The 21,088-nt window shown below is 41.4% G+C and overlaps 1 protein-coding gene across 2 annotated transcripts in view; it reads left to right on the top strand.

Annotated features, from left to right (window-relative positions):
- Positions 1-9,467: 9,467 nt before the first annotated feature.
- Positions 9,468-21,088, top strand: part of LOC111871772 (protein gone early) — a gene marked incomplete at its 5' end in the record, with an annotated part of 63,628 nt that continues 52,007 nt past the window's right edge. For both annotated transcript variants that reach the window (XM_033754406.1, XM_033754407.1), the window contains 4 exon segments: positions 9,468-9,606; positions 10,547-10,705; positions 12,193-12,341; positions 17,177-17,239. In XM_033754406.1, coding sequence (XP_033610297.1) covers positions 9,468-9,606; positions 10,547-10,705; positions 12,193-12,341; positions 17,177-17,239 — 510 coding nt within the window.

Below are 21,088 nucleotides of genomic sequence, written 5' to 3' on the forward strand. Positions count from 1 at the left end.
TAAAGTTGATGAGGGTAGGTGGAAGTTATATTTTTGTCTAGTATTCATGTTATAGACATCAGAATTTAATTTGAATTTATCTTTGTTGTAAACAACAAATAAGAGAAGCGATAATATGTATTGCGATTGAAGAGGTAGAATTTTTAATTTCTTAAATAATTCTCTACATGAATCTCTACTTCTACATCCTGTAATGATTCTAATTATATTCTTTTGTATTTTAAAAATTATTACACTATGTGAAGAGTTCCCCCAAAATATTAATCCATAGTTCATAATAGAATGAAAGTAGGCGTGTAAACCATCTTCAATGTTTCCTGTGACATAAAAGGCTTAATTGATCTCATCGCATAGCATTGTCTACATGTACACCAAGGAATTTTGTATAAAGTACTTTACAGATTAATTTGTTGGCATAACTGATGTCCAGATCAATTTGGTGGAGGATATTTGGACCGAAGAGAGGCGAAGTGACGGGCGGTTGGAGAAATCAGCATAATGAGGAGCTACATAACTTATACTCTTCTCCAGGTATAATTAGAATGATCAAGACAAGGAGGATTAGATGAGCAGGGCATGTAACACGAATGGGACGAAGAAGAGTGCATGTAGGAATTGGTGGGAAAGCCAGAAGGAAAGAGACCACTAGGAAGGCTAAGAAGTAGGTGGGTGGATAATATTAAAAAGGATCTTATAGAGGTAGAATGGGGTGGTGTGGCCTGGATCGATCTGGCTCAGGATAGGGACCAGTGGATGGCTCTTGTGAACACGGTACTGAATCTTCAGGTTCCAAATGCTGGGAAATTCTTGAGNGGATATTTGGACCGAAGAGAGGCGAAGTGACGGGCGGTTGGAGAAATCAGCATAATGAGGAGCTACATAACTTATACTCTTCTCCAGGTATAATTAGAATGATCAAGACAAGGAGGATTAGATGAGCAGGGCATGTAACACGAATGGGACGAAGAAGAGTGCATGTAGGAATTGGTGGGAAAGCCAGAAGGAAAGAGACCACTAGGAAGGCTAAGAAGTAGGTGGGTGGATAATATTAAAAAGGATCTTATAGAGGTAGAATGGGGTGGTGTGGCCTGGATCGATCTGGCTCAGGATAGGGACCAGTGGATGGCTCTTGTGAACACGGTACTGAATCTTCAGGTTCCAAATGCTGGGAAATTCTTGAGTAGCTTCACAATTGACGGCTTCTCAAGACGTGTTCAGCTCTATGATGATATAATTATTCACTTCATGGTGTTACCATCCATGTTTCAGCTTCGTATACTCATCAACTGTCTTCCTCAGTCTCACCGTCTTTTGTTTGACTCTGTATGTTCATGCGTTCCTTCATGTGTCCTCCTGTCCAGATGGTTTATCATATTTGGTGTGTTTACATATAAAGTAATCATGAAACTTGGAAAGTGTTGTAGAATTAACAGGTCGTTCCATAAAGAAAACGTCTTTCAAAGTAGGACATATACGAGTGCTGGAAATTAACCTTAAATGGTAAAGTCATCGCTGGATTTAAGTTAATTAAACACTACGACATGAGTATGGAGGAGTGGGATACAACTGCACCATTCATAACCTCTGCTGTAGATGAAGGTGTATGGTCAGCTTCATGCTCCAGCTCCTGTACCCCGGAGAAACAGCCCCCGTTACCTATTGTTTAGGAAACTGGGTGACCCACAAAGCCGGTCTGGGCCGTCTGGACATTGTGGAGAAGAGAAAAATCTCTTTCACCAGCCAGGAATCGAACCCAGACTCCTCGGCCATCCAACCCGTATCCTAGTGGCTATACCGATTACACTGTTCCGGCCCCTGAAATGAACCTTAAAAGTAAAAATCGAATACGTGAGACTGCTAAATTTATCCAACCCTTTCTTTCTCCTGTTCCGGCTTTAATCCGTCGAGATTTTCCACCGTATCTGTTTTTCTTGCGGCCGTAACAAACTTGTTTTCGAGTCTTCTGGCGTTTCCTCTAAATGATTTTTCCTTTGTAGTCGCGGGAGGCGACGAAAAGGGAAGTCTCAAATCTGTGACTTTAAAATATGGTCGCGAGTCCCAAGGGACTGGGATCCAAGAAAGACTGCCCTGGCAAGGACCAGCAGCATACACAAAAGACAGACCCGTCTTCTCGTCAGAGAGGTCGCCCCACAAAAACGAGACCATAACTGCCAAACAGTAAGAAATATCTGGTCATGAGTCCCCGATGGATCTCGAGACCAAGATTTACTGACTGACTGTCCTTCAGTCGCATTGTCACTTTGACTTGACTGACAGTTCATTTGGAAGCTAGAATAGTTACAGAGTAGTGGATTAGTGTAGTGTGGCCAGAAGTCGAGAATGCCAAGTCTAAGATAGCGATTTGTGAAATGTTGTAGCAAGGTGTATAAAGGTCCAATAAATTCGATCATAAAATCCAAAGTCCAAAGTCACACAAACCCCTAATATGTGGCAGTATTTCTAACAGTTGCACATATTGGCCCATATGTGTTTTCTTTTCGCTGGAGCTTCTTTATATTCATAACACACTTACTTACTTACTTACTTACTTACTTACTTACTTACTCATGGAGCTGAGCCCTTCTAGAGGAGCCGAAAATTCTGCAGCTACTCAAGAATTTCCCAGCATTTTATGGAACCCGAAGGTTCATTACCGTGTTCACAAGAGCCCTCCACTGGTCCCTATCCTGAGCCAGATCAATCCAATCCATAACATCCCATCCTATCTCTCTAAAATCCATTTTAATATTGTACACCCACCTACACCTTGGTTTTCCCAGTGGTCTCTTTCCTTCTGGATTTCCCACCAATATCGTATATGCATTCCTCGTCTCCCCCATTCGTGCTACATGCCCTGCCCACCTCATCCTTCTTGACTTGATCATTCTAATTATACTTGGAGAAGAGTACAAGTTATGAAGCTCCTCATTATGCAGTTTTCTCCAACCTCCTGTCACTTCATCTCTCTTCGGTCCTCCTCAATTCTCTGCTCTCAAACACCCTTAGTCTATGTTCCTCCCTTAATGTCAGAGACCAAGTTTCACACCCATACAGAACCACAGACAAAATTATAGTTTTGTACTCGAATTTACAGTTACAAAGAAAATGCTCTGTTCGCATATTGACTGAGCGGCTGGATGGAGGACCCATGATTCGGGGTTCCATTCTCAACAAGGGCAAGATATTTGTCTTCTATCCACGAGGTTTGATTCCTGGCGGGGACAAGAGATTTGCCTGGTCTTCACAGGATCCATATTGACTTTGGAGTTCATCCAACCTCATCCAGTGGTTCCGGGGGGGTGAAGCAACTGGACGTGAACCCAACCACCCATCTAGATGTGGTCGCAGGTTAAGAGTGCATGAATATACATTCACTCTTCCGTTAGTCTTCATGGCATGGTACTTTATTGATACCATCCAGAAGTGGCCGCAGTACAAGGGACTTAATCCCACCCCACTAGCAATAGAAATAAAAAAAAATTATTAATACCACCAAGCCTTTTACCTTTCTTGCCTTTGTATTTGTGGAGGCGGAGTAGAACACCACCATAGCCCTGCGAGTCGTAGGAGGCGACGAAAAGGCAACCCGGTGACAGAGGGTATAATTGGGCCACCCTGTCACTGGAGGTCATAAACACAGAGAACTAGTCTTCCGGGTTTGGGGTTGGACTGAAGGCTGAGGACCGTGCTTTATTATAAAAAGAATGCTGTTGTGAAATCCAAAGAAGTGAACACTAGATGGTCTAACTCACGACAGAATAGTCAAATCTGGCAGAATCTTCTAAGGGAGGTTATGGCCCAAAAGGGCTGTTTTTCCAGTGTTGATAAAAGATTATTATGGCTATAATAGTAATGGCAGAACTGTTGGTCCGTTGATGAAACATTTGCATACACATACAGATTCTGTTGCTGGACAGGAAATGACATAAATCAAGATGCACAGTAGTGTGCGGACGTTGCATATTTCTCGTCGACCTCTGTCATGCATTGCGCTGCGGTGTTGGTGAGAGTGTGACAGCACCGTTGGTTTGCAGTGCACAGAGTGCCCCCATAAGTCTGGAACCATTTTAGTTATGAGTGACGGAACTGAGTAAAGACGAACGTACTGAACGGCCACCACGATATCTCCTGACCTCACATCTGACGACGTTTACCTGTGGGGCCATCTGGAAGCCTCATGTGAAAGTACGCATTGTGGCGGCGCCATAGCTCAAGCGATTAGTGGCTGGCTTCCCACCGCGGCGGCCCGGGTTCGAGCCCGGGGGTCTGGTGAAGTGGGATTTGTGGTGGACAAAGTGGCGCTGGGGCAGGTTTTCTCCGAGTACTTCGGTTTCCCCTGCCGATCTTGATTCCACCAAATTCTCCATCATAATCACCCGGGGCAGGTACAATAAGCCAGTCAGTGGCCGACGTGCCGAGTGGACGCAGCTGGACTCCACCACCCACTATGCGAATGAAATAAAAAGTACGCAGTGTTGAACCCCTACGAGAGCCATTTGTCTCCGTCACGTCACAATTCAAGCCCTTCTCTTGGAGTGGCAAAACTGTATGCGCAGTTCCGTCCGTATGAATGGTGGATATACTAAACACATTTTGAAATGGCTGTGTAAATACTCGGATATTGTCCATGGTTCCAGACGTTCGGGTTTATTCTGTATATTTTCTGGCTTAAGGTCGTCATTTGTGGAATATTTCGAAGAGTTAAAAGGGTTCCTTCTTAGGACGCTATTAACGTTCTGCTTGCCTGAACGTCCAGTTCTTGTCATGTATTTTTGGGAAATCAGTAAAGATAAATTTATTCATGGGCTTAAATAATTTAACATCACGCCATGAAGACGTTTGGAGGATTTGGAGATTAAGCTTTACCATTCTTGGCCTCGTCTATAGATGGAGGTAAGTAGTTAGCTTCTCGTCCTTGCTATTTTACCTCTGGGGGAGGAACCCATCGTATCCATTGGTAGGAGGTTGGATTGGCCCTAAAGCCGTCCGGACAATATGGAGAATGGAAAAATCTCCTGCCTTTACAGGGAATCGAATCCCTACTTCTCGGTCGTCCAGCCGATAGCCTAGCTGCTATACCATCCAAGTTATCCCAACTCTTAATGCACAACAGATCGTTGAAGGTCACGGTGCAAGGGTCAGCAGTGACGCCAGTCCTTTACGTACTAGTGTTGGGGCGCACCATAGCTCAAGGTCTTAGTCGCTGGCTTCCCAACGCCGCGGCCCGGGTTCGATCCGGGTCTGGTCAAGTGGGATTTGTGGTGGACAAGGTGGCGCTGGGTCGGGTTTTCTCCGAGTATTTCGGTTTCCTCTGCCAATTTTCATTCCACCAAATTCTCCATCATAATCTCCCGGGGCAGGCTAAAATAGGCCAATCAGTGGCCGCCGTGCGGAGTGGACCCAGTTGGACTCCACCCCCTACTAAGCGAATTTTGTACTACTATTACTACTACTACTATCCCGACTTTACGAAGTCAGTATTCACGAAAGTCTGTCCATAAATTGCTGTAATAAGGAAATCACGCTTATACTGGTTTATGGACATTCGAGAAATTCGGTATTAACATCATGCCATTGGAGGCCGGCCAACTTGGAATATCTAACATTCTCACTTTAAAATTTAACATGCGAATTTCTGAGGTGGAAAAAATAGGAGTCTTTTAATGTAGGGGTTGTGCTGACAGCCACGCACTTTTCCTGGAGATCTCGGGTCCTGATCTCTGTTTGGTGACTGGCTGTCCTGACTGAGGTATCTCATTGTTTTACGCTACTCCCCAAGCAAATGCTACTCTTGTGCCATAGATAATCCATAAGCTATCCTGTTCATCATTCTACTCTGTGTAGCCTATGTAGTTTAAAAATGTCTTTAAATAATGGTTTAGTTATTAGTAGCCGTTAAGGGGACTACTGTTTATTTACAGTTCATTTAATGACGCTGTCAGGGAGTTGGACTGTACAGATAGTATCGAGTGATTGGATGACAGCTAATAATGTTTCAAAAAGAAAGCAGTCGTGGCCAGATTTAAGATATTACCACCGTGTAAGGTGATAGATATCAAAATTGAAGCAGCCTTTATTAATGCCACTTTTGATGAAATGGAAATTGCCTTGTGATCGCACGAAATGATCTGGTGTGTGGTGGATTGTAGCAGGAACTGCCATGGTGAAGTTCACATGCTGAAGTATGTATGGTCCTTTTTTACTGTAACGTCTACACCGGCCCTGGAGCCCACCCATCTTCCTACCTGTTCAAGTTCTAACTCTAAAACCCCAAAAAGGAATGAGGAAACAGTGTGGTGTAGGCGGACGTGGGAAGCCATTAGCAGACGGAATATAATGCGTGTACTGCACATGGAGAAAGTGGTGTCCAAAATCCACCTTCCTTCATTCTTCAAACCGTTATGTAAAGTGGCAAATACTGGTAGTTCACTGGGTATTAGATGACGGTAGGATCGGATGGCCGCGCCGTAGCTCAAGCGGCTAGTCGCTGGGTTCCCACAGCGGCGGCCCGGGTTCGAACCGGGGGTCTGGTCAAGTGGGATTTGTGATGGACAAAGTGGCACTGGGGCAGGTTTTCTCCGAGTACTTCGGTTTCCCCTGCCAATCTTCATTCCCCCAATTGCTCCACAATCACCCTCACCTATCATCTGGGGCTGGTACAATAGGCCAGAAATGGCAGCAGTACAAGGGACTTAGTCCCACCGGTCCCACCCCACTAGCAATAAAAAGGAATAGAATCGGATGCTTTGAAGAGGGCAACGAAGAAAACTGGTACAGTTCGTGTCAGAAGACACCTAAACCAAATAATTGCGCAACTTTCGAATCTGAGCATTACCGATATCAGTTTAACACGAAGAAAACAGTCTTCTAGGATGTGGCACCGTGTAGATTGGTGTTAACCGACGTTTCGAAGGAACGTATCACCTCCATCTTCAGGGTAGAAGGAAAAAGAAGAAAATCCACAAGCGAAGAAGCAGTGAGAACAGGCGCAAGCAGACTCAGCTAATGAAAGCAGGGAAGGAAGGGGCAAGTCTACATGGGAAATCAGTGGAGAGGGAGAGGGTAAGGGTCTGGGACAGGAGCAAGGTTAGGGCAGGTATAGGATATTGTGTCTGGAAAGAAAGGCAAGGTTAATGGGAGGGCATTAACCCTAAAGGGGGGTTTAGGTTGCTATGTGAGTCGGTCATGGACTGTGTTGCCTTGTGGATCTGGAGTCATGTCCCGGGGGTCCGGGGATTTTAGGGAACAGATGAGATCAGTTTAACATGTTTTACATAGTGGAAATGTAAGCTGACCTTTCTCTTGCACTTCACATAATTTAATAATATTATAAATTCCTTTCCCGGTTTGTTTCAGCAATACAGAACTTTGGGACGGCTTGCTTCAGCAGTGAAAATTTATGTTGTACTGGCCGTGGAATGCCTGTACATAGGAAGTAAACACAGTCATGCTTGATAGCTCTGAATCTCACTACGAGTGTACAGTCAGTGTTTTAGACTCGGCCCCTGGCTTGCTCGTGAGGAGATTTGGAACAAGAAGTAGCAGGGCAGTGGTTGCATCAACATTGCGGTAGAGAGGGAGGATGGCACAATGTAACTAAAGCTCTTGTTATAACTCAGACATACCAGATGTATCGTTTATGTTAATGGACTCTACTAAATCCGTGGAAATATCCTCATTTCTGTAAATGGACTCGACCAAACCCACTGCACATTCTTTTGAGAACAGCCAGGTCACAAAGGACGGGCAGTGCTTCTTTTTCCGGTATGTACTGATTCATTAGGCGTTACTAAACGGAAATTTAATTTACCAAGAACATATCGTAAATTGAAATTATATGACGGATAGATGCAAATATAGCGACCAAATTGCATGGTGGCCAGTGTGTTCGTACCCTGATGGCTCAGCGGGTAGGACTGAGCCAGTTCAATATGGCTGCCATGATAAGATTCAGACTTCACTCGTTTCAATTTATAGAAGAACTGTTTTCACTTCTGTCTCCAAGAGGAGTCACATTGGATGCAATCCCAGTCCTTCCAATTTTTCGATATAAGTTTCCGGATTGTGACTGCAGTCGAATCTTGTTTTGTCAGCCTCATCAGCTCTCTTAGTCTCTCAAGGGGCCCATACACGTACGAGTCTGGCTCGCGTGTCCGTCTCGGCGAGCTTGACTCGGGAGCTGGGCTCGGATTAATTTCACCACAAACGCATAAGCTGACTGTCATACTTTGCGACCTACACACGGACGAGTTTGGCTCGTTGGAACCCGAGCCGAGTCCGACTCGCGAGCCAGACTCGTACGTGTATGTGCCCCTTTAAAGGTTAAGTTCCCTTCAGTGTTGGAACTTCATACGTAATTTGCCTCTTTAGACCATGTTACTGCAGCGCACGTCTGCTGTGTGGCTACTGCAGAAATGGTCAATTCGGAAGTACTTTTTTATGGTACTGATTGGTTCAGATGCTCTATTCTGTGGCTTATTCCTATACCTTGCTAGAAACGACTCAATTCAGCCGTCTTTTAGGAGCAGTTCGGGCATAGGCCCTATATATTTTAGATTCTGAAGGGTGCTGACGATGGTGGATGACACAGAATTACTGGGTTTTTTAACCTTTTCCATCGTCCGGAATTCTAGATAATAGAGGACACTCTATGTAATAGAGTACACGACAGGAGTTGTCCAGTGATTGAGATTAGCTCTTTCTAAGGGGCCCAACGGAGTAGGTGTCTTCCTTTCTCATCTGAAGACGCAAACAGATCCAGTTTCCGAAACGTCGTGTCCCCTATTACCTAGAATTCCGGACGATGGAAAAAGCCCAAAATCCAGTAATTCCTATGTACGTGTATTTTATTCGTATAATGATTTGAAGGCACCGTGTCCATAAGATCTAAAATTTCGTATCCATGGTACATTATTGCAAATATTATATGTCTGGATATTATCCATCACCCATCGTCTAAAGCCCCGTCGTGTTATTTTTAAACGCAATATGTCTTTGATACGGACTGGGCCCAACTGAGTAGGTTATACCTAAAAAATGGAGACATAATGCAGTTTCCTAGACGGTGTGTTTTTAAATAAAAACATGATAGTGTTTTAGACAAAAACAGGGCGATGGATAATGTCCAGAAACATAATATTTGCACCGTATCCAACTGAACTGATTTCATAATGGAGCGTTAACCAAGGTGCATAAGACAGGTTAAATGCATTTATAGAATTTAATATACCGTTAATTTGATCATGAATGTTAGGTATTACTATGTTACTGCCGTAACATACGCGCGGCCGGCTCGTAAGGCTGACAACCTTACCGTCATCTTTGAGCCGATTGTCTACATAGTGTGGGACCCTCAACGTCTCACAACCCTATGGGTCTTCACGGCCTGTTACAGGGATAGTTTAACTTTTTTTTTTATTACTTGCTTGTATTGCTGTAATAAATAACCTCAAGTGATTTAATTCCAGATGCTACCGAAGATGAATGGAAGTGTAGCTCCATGTGATGACTTCTGGAATTACGCATGTGGCGGATGGCTCAAGGACCATGTGTTGCCTCCTGCAGCACGTAGTAAATGGAATCAAGATGAGGAGATTGCCTTCAGGAGTGAGTAACTTTTTCTAACCTGATGTATCCATGGGATAAAGAATATCCTTTTATACTCAAGCTTATACTTCTGTATCCCATTGAGTATTTCGACTATCCAAACAGGTTATGTATACAGTCACACAACATGTCTTTATTAACAAAGTTTATAAACTGGGTGGCATGTTTCCTTGCTAAAGTTTCATCCTTAGGCTGAAATACCTATTACAGATGTAAACAGGAAATGTTTTGTATGTATGTTGTATGTAAAATAATTTTATTCCATTTATACGTAATTTTTCCAACTAGATCCATTTTCGTAAATGTCAGGAGTTTTCCTCTTAGTAAGAATACCGTTATTACAGTATTGTAAGTACCAGTAAAACTTAAATTATAAGATCTACAGTATAGACCACGTAGTGCAGAAAACATTAAATCATAACATAGATTTGTGGGAGACTAAATAATAGATCGTGCTACCAGTAAGAAGATAAATATAGTAATAAACACAGGCAGTAAAGGTAAAGTTGTTCCTGTGCTTATTTTTTTAAGAACTATGCCATGAAGTGTTATGGGGAGTGGAGGTATAGCTCCACCTTTCTTGACCTCAGCATTAGATGGAGATGAGCGGTCAGCTTCATGCCCCGGCCGCTTTACCCCCGGGGAAAGAGCCCCCAGTCCACATTGGATAGGAAGCTGTGTGGGCTCCAGAGTCGGTCTGGTTGCTGTGGAGAAGAGAAGAATCTTACACTGCCGGGAATCGAATGAAGGCCATGTCCAGTCACTTAGCGTGGAATTCTGCTAATATTGCTTCTTTGATGCAAAAGTATTTTTGGCTTTGAAATCTCCTTGGGATTGTGGAAAAGTATTCTTTAATCGGGTAATGTACTTGTTCATATCCATTTAGATAACACTTTATTAGACATGAAAAATGACCATCTTATGTATAATATGTTTCCAGATCGAGAGGCTATTCGGTCCTTGGTCACAACATTGCCACATCCAACACGAGACAGTTCAATTGAATGGAAGATGACTCGTCTGTATGAATCATGCATGGCTCTGGACACCATTGAATCTGACAAGTACACACCTCTGCGAAAAATAATTAATCAGATGGGTATTGCAAACGTTGTTTTCATTTTCATAATTGTTTATTAGAAGTGCAGTCTTTTTTTTTATTGCTAGTGTGGTGGGACTAAGTCCCTTGTACTGCGGCCACTTCTGGCCCAGATGATAGGTGAGGGCGATTGTGGAGCAGTTGGTGGAATGAAGATTGGCAGGGGAACCAGAAGTACTCAGAGAAAACCTGCCCCAGCGCTACTTTGTCCACCACAAATCCCACTTGACAAGACCCGGGATCGAACACGGGCCACCGCAGTGGGAAGCCAGCAACTAACAGCTTGAGCTATGGCGTGGCCCTGAGTACCTATTGTACCTATTATTTTATCATGGAAGACAAGTTTTGAGGAGGTTGTTAGTACAATATGAGCAATAGAATTCAGGAAAGTTTAGTCAAAGTCCGTATATAATTATTTATTGCTGTTCATAGTAGCATCATTAGTGAAACAGCTACAAAATCGACATACAAAACTATGATGGCTGAAAAAGGAATACAATGACAGTATTCTAGTATACTGTAGTATATTCTAGTATATTCTAGTATACAACAAAAAAACGACGTGCATGGGAGCATGAAAGACAATTGGACAGTGCAGTGGTCTCCCCACAAATTAAAAATTGCCTGATGATGGCCCACATGCAGCCGAAATATGTTACAAAATTGTAAAAACAAAAGACTTTTTGAAGTATTTTGATAGTCACTTTTAGTGTAGTGTATAAGATATACTGGCAGTGTCTTAATGACATTTTATGATATTTCATAACAGTTTAAAATATTAAAGTTACACTTTTAGGGAATAATATATTTTAGATGTCTTTCATATCATTGTTGCATTATTGACAGTGTACCTGAATAATAGGAATGATGCCTCAATGCAACAGGATGCTGAAATATGTATAATATATTAAAATATAGCTACAGATTTGTGTGGCAAAAGAAGTTACTGTTTGTTACATCTTTACAGCTTGTTTCTTGAAATGTGCACATACAGTCTTCTGGGATGTGATGCCATGTAATTTTGTGAACAAAGTTATATTTTCTTCTGCCCTGAAGATGGAGCTACTGGGCCCCTCTAAACTGTTGCTACGTTCGAGTATGTACCAAGTTACATGGCATCACATTCCGGATGATTCTATTTTGCCACTATGAGAATCTCAAACCTCACATTGTTTTTTGAAGTATAGTTTCATATATAGAATATATGAAACTAGGGATTGCAACCCCTCCATTCTGACATGTCCAGATATCCAGCCCATCATAAATCATTCATTTTGCTATCCTAATGATACTAGACTGAACTTCTAAATTAGAAATTTTCTGTGTAATATTTTCAGTTATCTGTTTTCTTCTGTGTAGGAACCACATATTGTCCTGAGTACTTATGCGTTTTAGTCTTCCCTCAGATAATGTCTGCAGTTTCGATTGTGGAAGAGTGTCACTTAAACATGTGAGAACTGTAAGGAAGCATGTCTTTGTTAATGCAGGAGGTTGGCATGTACTACGTGAATTCTCAATTCACTCGTGGGACTATCGACAAGCACTCCAGCATTTACATGCCCTATATGGTGTGTCTCCATTCTTCAAAGTGACAGTAGTACCTGACCCAAGGGATCCCATAAAGTCAATCATACAGGTGAGAGAAAAACCCAGAACAACAGGAATATTATCACATGTGAGGGTGAACAACTTTTGCATGTTAAGATATCACTGAGTAGGATGAAAGGATAGTTCATTAGTATAGTAGTTTGGTAGACAGATACCATCATTTTGGAGGAACCTACTCTGTCCATCCATGTGTTCCAGCATGATGATGGAAATGTTGGTACCTGTGTACCAAACTACTTGGTGTCACATCCTGACAGACGATAATCTTACTACTGGTTCAATTTTGTAGTGACCATACCAGGTCAGAATATCATTATAAGGGTACTTGATATAAAGATATGCCAAGTTGAGGTGGTGCTGTGTCTTACTGAAAAGTATTAATAGAACATTGCACTGGATTTAAATTCATAATTAAATGAAATCATGCTTTCAGTCATACTGGAGTATGTAGAAATCAGCAATTTTGAGTAACAGGGATCTAGAGTGACCAGTGAGGACATTCGAACTTGTTCTTATTCTGTCACTTTTCCTGTTGATCCTTTGCTTTCAAATGTTGTTTTCTCACATCGATTTCATTCATTTTGTGTTTCAGAAATGTAACATCATGTTCTCAGTGAAATTTTGAGATGAATTGTGTCAAATATGTGTGATCCTAAAAACTGTTTATTTTGAAGTTACGAAATTAACAAGTTTCCTTCTTGCCCAGACTCTTTTATTTTGCAGTCAGTATGAAAAGCTCTGTATCTACTAGTAGCATGTAGTAGCTGTGGTAAATTGATTTGTATTGAAATTCCCAGTCTGATACAAACATTTGATGCAGTCAATTGTTACTGCAAGAGGACTTGGTGTACTGGTAGCAGAACAATTTGGGGTTGTAGACTTCATCTAATATGTGTACTCATATTACTTACTTACTGATGGAGCTGAGCCCTTCTTGAGGAGCCTCCAATTCTGCAGCTACTCAAGAATGTCCCAACATTTGGAACCTGAAGGTTCATTACTGTGCTCACAAGAGCCTTCCACTGGTCCATATCCTGAGCCAGATCAGTTCAATCCATACCATCCTATCCTATCTCTCTAAGATCCATTTTAATATTGTCTACCCACCTATGCCTTGGTCTTCCCAGTGGTCTCTTTCTTTCTGGCTTTCCCACCAATATCTTATATGCATTCTTTTTCTCTCCCATTCGTGCTACATGCTCTGCCCACCTCATCCTCCATGACTTGATCTTTCTAATTATACTTGGAGAAAAGTACAAGTTATGAAGCTCCTCATTATGCAGTTTTCTCCAACCTCCTGTCACTTCATCTCTCTTCGGTCCAAATATTCTCCTCAACACCCTCAGTCTATCTTCCTCCCTTAATGTCAGAGGACACGTTTCACACCAATACAGAACCACAGGCAAAATTATAGTTTTGTATATTCTATTTTTTACATTTCCAGACAGCAGATGAGCAGATGAAAGGTTCTGGACTGAATGATAGCAAGCATTACCCGAATTCATCCCCAAATATGTGAACTGTGCCACATTTTCAAAACATCTGTTTCCTATCTGTATGTCAGATTTTGCCCTGCAATTTGGTGATGAGACAGCAACATATACTTAGTTTTCTCTGTGTTTATTTCTAGACCAACCTCCTTACTTGTGTCAAATATAGTTTGTGTATTTTTTCTTTATGGTATATATATTGTCGCGTATCGGACGTATATCGCGACAAATAACTTCACACCATATTTTATATAGCGAATTTTATTTCACATTCGCTCTTACAATCACCCAAATTACAGATTTACGATTACTGCTATCTGCAGTATCACAATTAGTACACTCCAAATGCCACAATACAACTGACTGGTTGCTGGCTAACTCGGAACTAACTCGGAGGTAGCTCGAGGACTCACTGACTGACTCAGTACAACTGACTATGGATAGTTTTCGCTGCTCCTTATTTAGCCTTGATCGGACAATTGTCGTCTGGTGCCTTGTTGCTAGCCACGCTGTCCGGAAGTAACCGCTGTTACTACTTGGTGACGTCACCGCTGTTGACTCGCGTTGCCTAGCGACCAGGATGCTAGGACTCGGCTAACATCGGCTCGCTTCGGCTTCGCTCGGCGCATCACGGCTGGCGGGGGGTGGGGGAGGGGCGTCATCCATAACTCAGCATGTCACAATATTATCACCCAGTAGATTCACATCCTGTTTAATTTCAGTCCCACCTGGTTTTCCTGGACCTTCCTAATGGCATATTCTAAAGCAAATTTGAAACAGAGNTGTCAAATATAGTTTGTGTATTTTTTCTTTATGGTATATATATTGTCGCGTATCGGACGTATATCGCGACAAATAACTTCACACCATATTTTATATAGCGAATTTTATTTCACATTCGCTCTTACAATCACCCAAATTACAGATTTACGATTACTGCTATCTGCAGTATCACAATTAGTACACTCCAAATGCCACAATACAACTGACTGGTTGCTGGCTAACTCGGAACTAACTCGGAGGTAGCTCGAGGACTCACTGACTGACTCAGTACAACTGACTATGGATAGTTTTCGCTGCTCCTTATTTAGCCTTGATCGGACAATTGTCGTCTGGTGCCTTGTTGCTAGCCACGCTGTCCGGAAGTAACCGCTGTTACTACTTGGTGACGTCACCGCTGTTGACTCGCGTTGCCTAGCGACCAGGATGCTAGGACTCGGCTAACATCGGCTCGCTTCGGCTTCGCTCGGCGCATCACGGCTGGCGGGGGGGGGGGGGGGGGGGGCATCCATAGCTCAGCATGTCACAATATTATCACCCAGTAGATTCACATCCTGTTTAATTTCAGTCCCACCTGGTTTTCCTGGACCTTCCTAATGGCATATTCTAAAGCAAATTTGAAACAGAGTGGCAATAAAGTATTTCCTTGTTTTAGACCATTCTGGATAGGAAAATTGTCAGACATATTTACCTACATGGACTTTACTATACATTTCATTTAAACACGTTTTACTCAGCATAACTATTTTCATGGGTACCCGAAACTCTACAGAATATTGTACAATACCATCCCTCCTAATTGAATCATAGGCTTTCTTGAAGTCTATGAATAGCTGATGTACTGTCTCATTGTACTCCCATTTTTTCTCCATTATCTGACGAATGCAAAAGATCTGATCAGTAGTCGATCTGTTATGTCGAAACCCACACTGATGATCCCCAATAATTTCATCTATATATGGACTTAACCTTGAGAGAAGAATATTGGACAAAATTTTATATGAAGTTGATAGCAGTTATATCCCCCGATAATGACTGCAGTCAGTTTTATCACCATTCTTGTGAATTGATACAATGATAGACACCTTTCACTGATCAGGCAATTTTCCCTTATGTCAAATAAAATTAATTAGCTTATGGATCTTATAACTAAATATTTCACTTCCTGCTTGAACAAGTTCTGCTGAAATTTGTTCACTACCTGGTGATTTATACCTTTCCAATTTTATAGTAGCAATTTCAACCTGAAAATGGCTGGGATCAGGTAATAATGGCTCAGCTGTGTGCATTTCTATATGCCCAACATCACTGACCCTATGTACATTCAATAACTGAGAGTAGTCTTCCACCTATTCAGAATGTTGTGGGAATCTGCAAGCAGATCACCATTCTCATCCTTCACTAAGTTACTTCTAGGTTGGTGACTCTGTGCAGGTTATTGTTCTTACTGTTCATTGCAAGCTCATTAATTTTGTCTTTCAGATATTCCCTCTTTTTATTCCTGAAGTACCTGCTGGTTTCATCGAACCACAGCTTATGCTTCTTCAGTTCATAATAACCTAGACTCTCCATGGCAGAAATGTTTATATTCTCTCTAATATTTTCCCAAGCTTTATTAACATCTACCTCAGTGTCCAAGTTTTCCAAAGCTGCAAACCAATTTGAGATTTCAACCAGATACTGCTATTTACCCTCTACTTCATTTAATTTCTTGAGATTGAACCTCTTCTTATGAAGTCTGTGCATCGTTTGTTTTCTCACTGCCAGTCTTTCCCTAACCTTTGCCACCTTTGTGTGTACTCATATATGGAAAGTTTTTGTGCAAGATGAGACACTAGAACACATTTCATTTAAATGCCAGAGGGAAAGTAAACAAAAAGATATTGACAGAGTTTACAATAGTTGATGTTCTAAAATGTGATAAACTGTAATAAATGGTCCAACAGATCTGCTGTCAACATTGTGGTATTGGTTCAGTCATTTGATGCAATTAGGAAGATCTCTTAAGTGGCACTGTCCTTGCCTATGCAGTGACATTTAAATAGCAGCAAGTCCCAGCTGTTGTAGTGTTATCTTATTTTCAGAGCTTTTTTGGTGTATATTGATAAATTAAATACATATTTTAGTCAAAGGAAAGATGAAGGACTGGTACAGTTATATGGCTCACTTGAAATCGTCTGAGGGACATGGTGCAACTGTTGAGACAGACTGACAGATAAGGTCTCAGAGACGAAGTTAGTCAACAATGGGCTAAAGAACTGATACTTGTTCCTTGATGCCAAAAATACATGCACACGTTTCAAGAAACATGGGCTATACTTAAGGGGGAGTAACTAAGACAGCTGCCCAGGGGCCTCTGCTAAACAGGCACAGAATCCACAGATTTTACTGAGACATGTGCATCTCTAAAACCAACGAAAGTTAGTTTCTATTTTTAGTTACAAGAAATTAGGTGAGGGGGATTGTAATAACCCATATTTGTTGTTGCTGATAAGAGCCCACATATTTTGATTGCCCAGTGGCCCTCCACACAAATGTAAATGTAACTCTGCAAGAAACTGCCGTGAAAAGCTGACATAATGTAATTTTGCAGGTGAGCCCAGCTGGACTAGGGCTTCCAGATCGCAGCTATTACTACAGGCCATCTGATAGTTTGGTAAGTTATACTAATTTACATTAATTGAATGGTGTTCGATGTGCTCTTAGTTCTGCTGTGGGGATGAGCAGAAGTTTGTGCGGTCCTCTGGTGGCCTTACCTCTCCTTATGTTGCACTGTGTTTCTAGTCTGGTAACAGACCTGCAGAAATGAGCTATTGAAAGCAGATTTCTGTTTGTCCTTTATGCACAAAAGGCTGCTTGGTCTTTCAGCAGTGATATATTTATGATATATATAAGTGATCTTTGTTTAGTATCATGTGATAAATATATGATTAATTCTCAGTGTGTTTAATATTAGTGTAATTCTTCATATTAAATTAATATTTATCATAACCTAGAAATTCTCTACAGATAATTTATTCTTTTTTATTTGACTGTACTAAGAAATCAATTTCTTAATTAATTGTGCTAATCATAAGCTCATTTATTAATATTCCTGTAGTTGGTATTAAGAGTTAGCAGTTGACAGTTTTTGTTTTTTGTAAGTCCTAAGTCAGTAGTGGTAAGGGCATCATCAGACAGTCATTTGAATTCTCAATCCAACACATATTAAGAAATTAAAACAACAAATACTTGCATAATATCATTCCACAGGAATACTCTTTTGAAGAGATGTGTGGATTCTGTTCACTAATGTCTGTAAACAGGCCAGCTAGGTCTGATACCAAGAAGGATGATCACAGTTTAGTAGTAGTCCACAGTGAACAGGCAATCTACACTGATTTCAGCTCTACTATAAAAGACAGTGTGAAATATATTGAAGCGGAGGTGGGGAAGAATGTTATTAAGAATTTGAAATCCCTTTCACATTCTTTTGAATGTGCTTAACCCTTTAAGCGTGAATTTCATTTACATTACACTTAAAAAATGCCCTTGTGCCTCACAGAGAACACTGTATCTCCATTACAAAGACCATACAGTTACAGTGAAAGTATGATTTTACAATCCTGGATTTTACGTTTTTCATGAATTTAGCACTTCTTGCATGGACTCGGCCAAATGGCCATTACATAATGTTAAACTTTAACAGATTTTGTGTTTACGCAACTTTCTGTTCTCCCTGAATTTCCACTTCATTTTTCCAGAAAATTTACCCGATTTTATGTTTTGTAGTTCATTTTGCAACATTTCTTATCCAAGACAATGGACCTACTTCCCTGTTAGCAGTCGCAAGTAGTTCAGCATGAAAATACGAGGACTATTCAGAAAGCAACTTCTGGTGAGCTCCCAACAAAACAAGCAATGAGAAAAAAAATTACTATACAAGAAATAAGTACATACTTAAGATACTTCTCAACATAATCACTGCTGGAATTGAGGCATTTATTGTATCGGGGAATAAGTTTTTGTATGCCTTTGTTGATGAAGTCTGCCATCCATGAGCTCCGCCACGTTTTTACGCCTTCTGTCAACCCCTCGCTGTTGAAGCACAGTGATCGTAACCAGCTCTTCAGGTTGGTAAACTGGTGGTAGTAGCTTGCAGCAAGTTGTAAGGAAGGCGGCCAAGCAACCTCCAGTTGAAATGCTCCAGCAGTGCTTGAGTGAGAGTAGCTGTATGTGGGCATAGATGTCATAGAGAAGCACTGCAAGTACACTTTGTGTCAGCATTCCATGCCTTTTGTTCTGAATGGACCTGTGCAGTTTTTTTAGTGTTTTGCAGTACACTTCTGGCGTTATTCTGGTCTCTTGTTGCATGAATTCAACCATCACTCACCTTTCTTGTCCCAGAAAACAGTTGCCATCATCTTCTGGCAAGCAGACAACATTTGTTTAAACTTTTTTCGGGTTGTTCAATGAATGTGTATGCATCCACTGCTGTGATTGCTCTTTGGTTTCAACATTCATAAGTGAAACTCAGGTTTCATCACCTGTGACTCATATGATGTGGCTGAGAAATTCATCATTTTTTTGGTATTGCTCAAGAAAAGTTGAAGCTGAATCCATTTCCTGCTTTTTGTTTGCACCTGTGAGAATTTTTTGAAGCCATCCTGTGCAAAACTTGTGATAGCCTAGCCTAATTATGAAAATCTTCTAGAGACCAATGCATGAATTTTGTGGAAATTCACAGGAATGTTCCGAAATTGTGAGGGGCCGTCTTTCACAAATTTTTCGGTCAGGACCTTGAACAAGATCATCACTCACTACAGATGGCCAACCACTTCGCTCTTCATTGTGAACATTCTGTGTGCTGGATCCTGACTTCACTTCATTCCTGCTAGCCAAATGGCAATTAAAGAAGAAGGTTGTAATGCAGACTTCTCCAAATTCGGAGGTTTTTGTAACTGCTTAAACCTTTCTGCATCATTAATTGTACACTGAAAGACTACTTTGTTATCTTTCAAATCATGAAGTGTCACCATGCCAGTTTTGTTTCAGTGAAGTAGGTATGACAATATTTAAACAGTTTGGACCATATCTGCAGGAGGGCATCATTTTCCTCAAATTAAGTGGAAAATGGAGGAAGTAAGTATGAGAACCTTTGAGGGCCCTTCTTCTGTATGATTAGGTTGGCGATGTTTGTATGAGAAAATTCATCAAATGATTTCTGTGTGTATATATGGAGAGAAATGGCGGATGTCTGTTACAAAAGTAGAAGCACAGGAAAACGAACATTTTGCGGTTGTTGGGGCAAACTGGACTGACCATGCATATTAAGAGAAAACTTGGCAATCGTGGAGAACGGCTTTATATTTAGTGAGCAGAAGCCTGGTAATACTTACATTATTGCTCAACTAACTCAAAATTTTACTGGAACAAGCAAACTGAATTTCATTTAGTACCATTTTATAGCAGCTACAGACTCGCACCCACATGCACATGCATACACATGCACGCTCGCACACACGTACACAGAAACAGATACAGACACATTCACGTGAACAGTGATGTGAAGTTTGAGATTGTGCATGGGGTGGTATCGGAAAGTTCCCGGTCTTACTGTTGGAACTGCCTCGATGAAAGAAGATGAGAAGGGAGGCCAAGGTCACACTTCCAAAAAACCTTTTGCATCCATCTGCAATGTGACACTGTGCTGTGGATATGCATTGTTTTTACATAAGTGTTTTTTCGACTTTGTGCTTTGTTTTGTCTACGATGAATGGCAAAATCAAGCAATGTGACTGCATGCATCATGTTTCATGTGAAGCTCAGTAAATCCACTGCAGAAACCCTTGATATGCTTCATGAGGCTTATGGAGAACTTTCTTTAAGCTGGACAGTGGTTTTTGAATGTAATTCACGTTTCGAGGTCGGTTAAGTGTCAGTTGAAGGTGATGAATGTTCAGGGCGACCAAGCACCAGCAAAATGACAGAAAATGTTGATGAAATTTGAGAACTCATCCATGAAGACTGTCGCCAAACAATCCATGAGCTTGGAGACACTGCTGGGATCAGTTATGGAATTTGCCAGATCTTAACAGAAAATTTGAACATGTGTCGCATTGCTCCTTCATCATGACAATGCACCCGCCCACACATCCCTGAAAACCACAGAGTATGTGACTAACAACAACATGGTTATCCTTCCCCATCCTCCCTACTCGCCAGACTTAGCCACCTGTGATTCACTTTATTTCCCAAATTGAAAATGAAACGGAAGGGACTACGTTTTGAAACAGAGCCTGACATCCAAAGGGAATTGCAAGCAGGTACTTGACATCCTTAAGGAAAATGACTTCTGTGGTGCTTTTGAATCATGGAAGAAACTATGGGATCACTATATACGTTCCAAAGGAGACTGTTTGAAGGCAAATGACAGCCAAAATTGAGTAAGTTAAGCCAACATTTCTTTTTTGACCTAGTCCGGGGACTTTCCGATACACCTTGTATAAGAGTGAAAGTTTATATT

The sequence above is a fragment of the Cryptotermes secundus genome, unplaced genomic scaffold (genome assembly GCF_002891405.2).
Source record: "Cryptotermes secundus unplaced genomic scaffold, Csec_1.0 scaffold785, whole genome shotgun sequence".
Taxonomy (NCBI): domain Eukaryota; kingdom Metazoa; phylum Arthropoda; class Insecta; order Blattodea; family Kalotermitidae; genus Cryptotermes; species Cryptotermes secundus.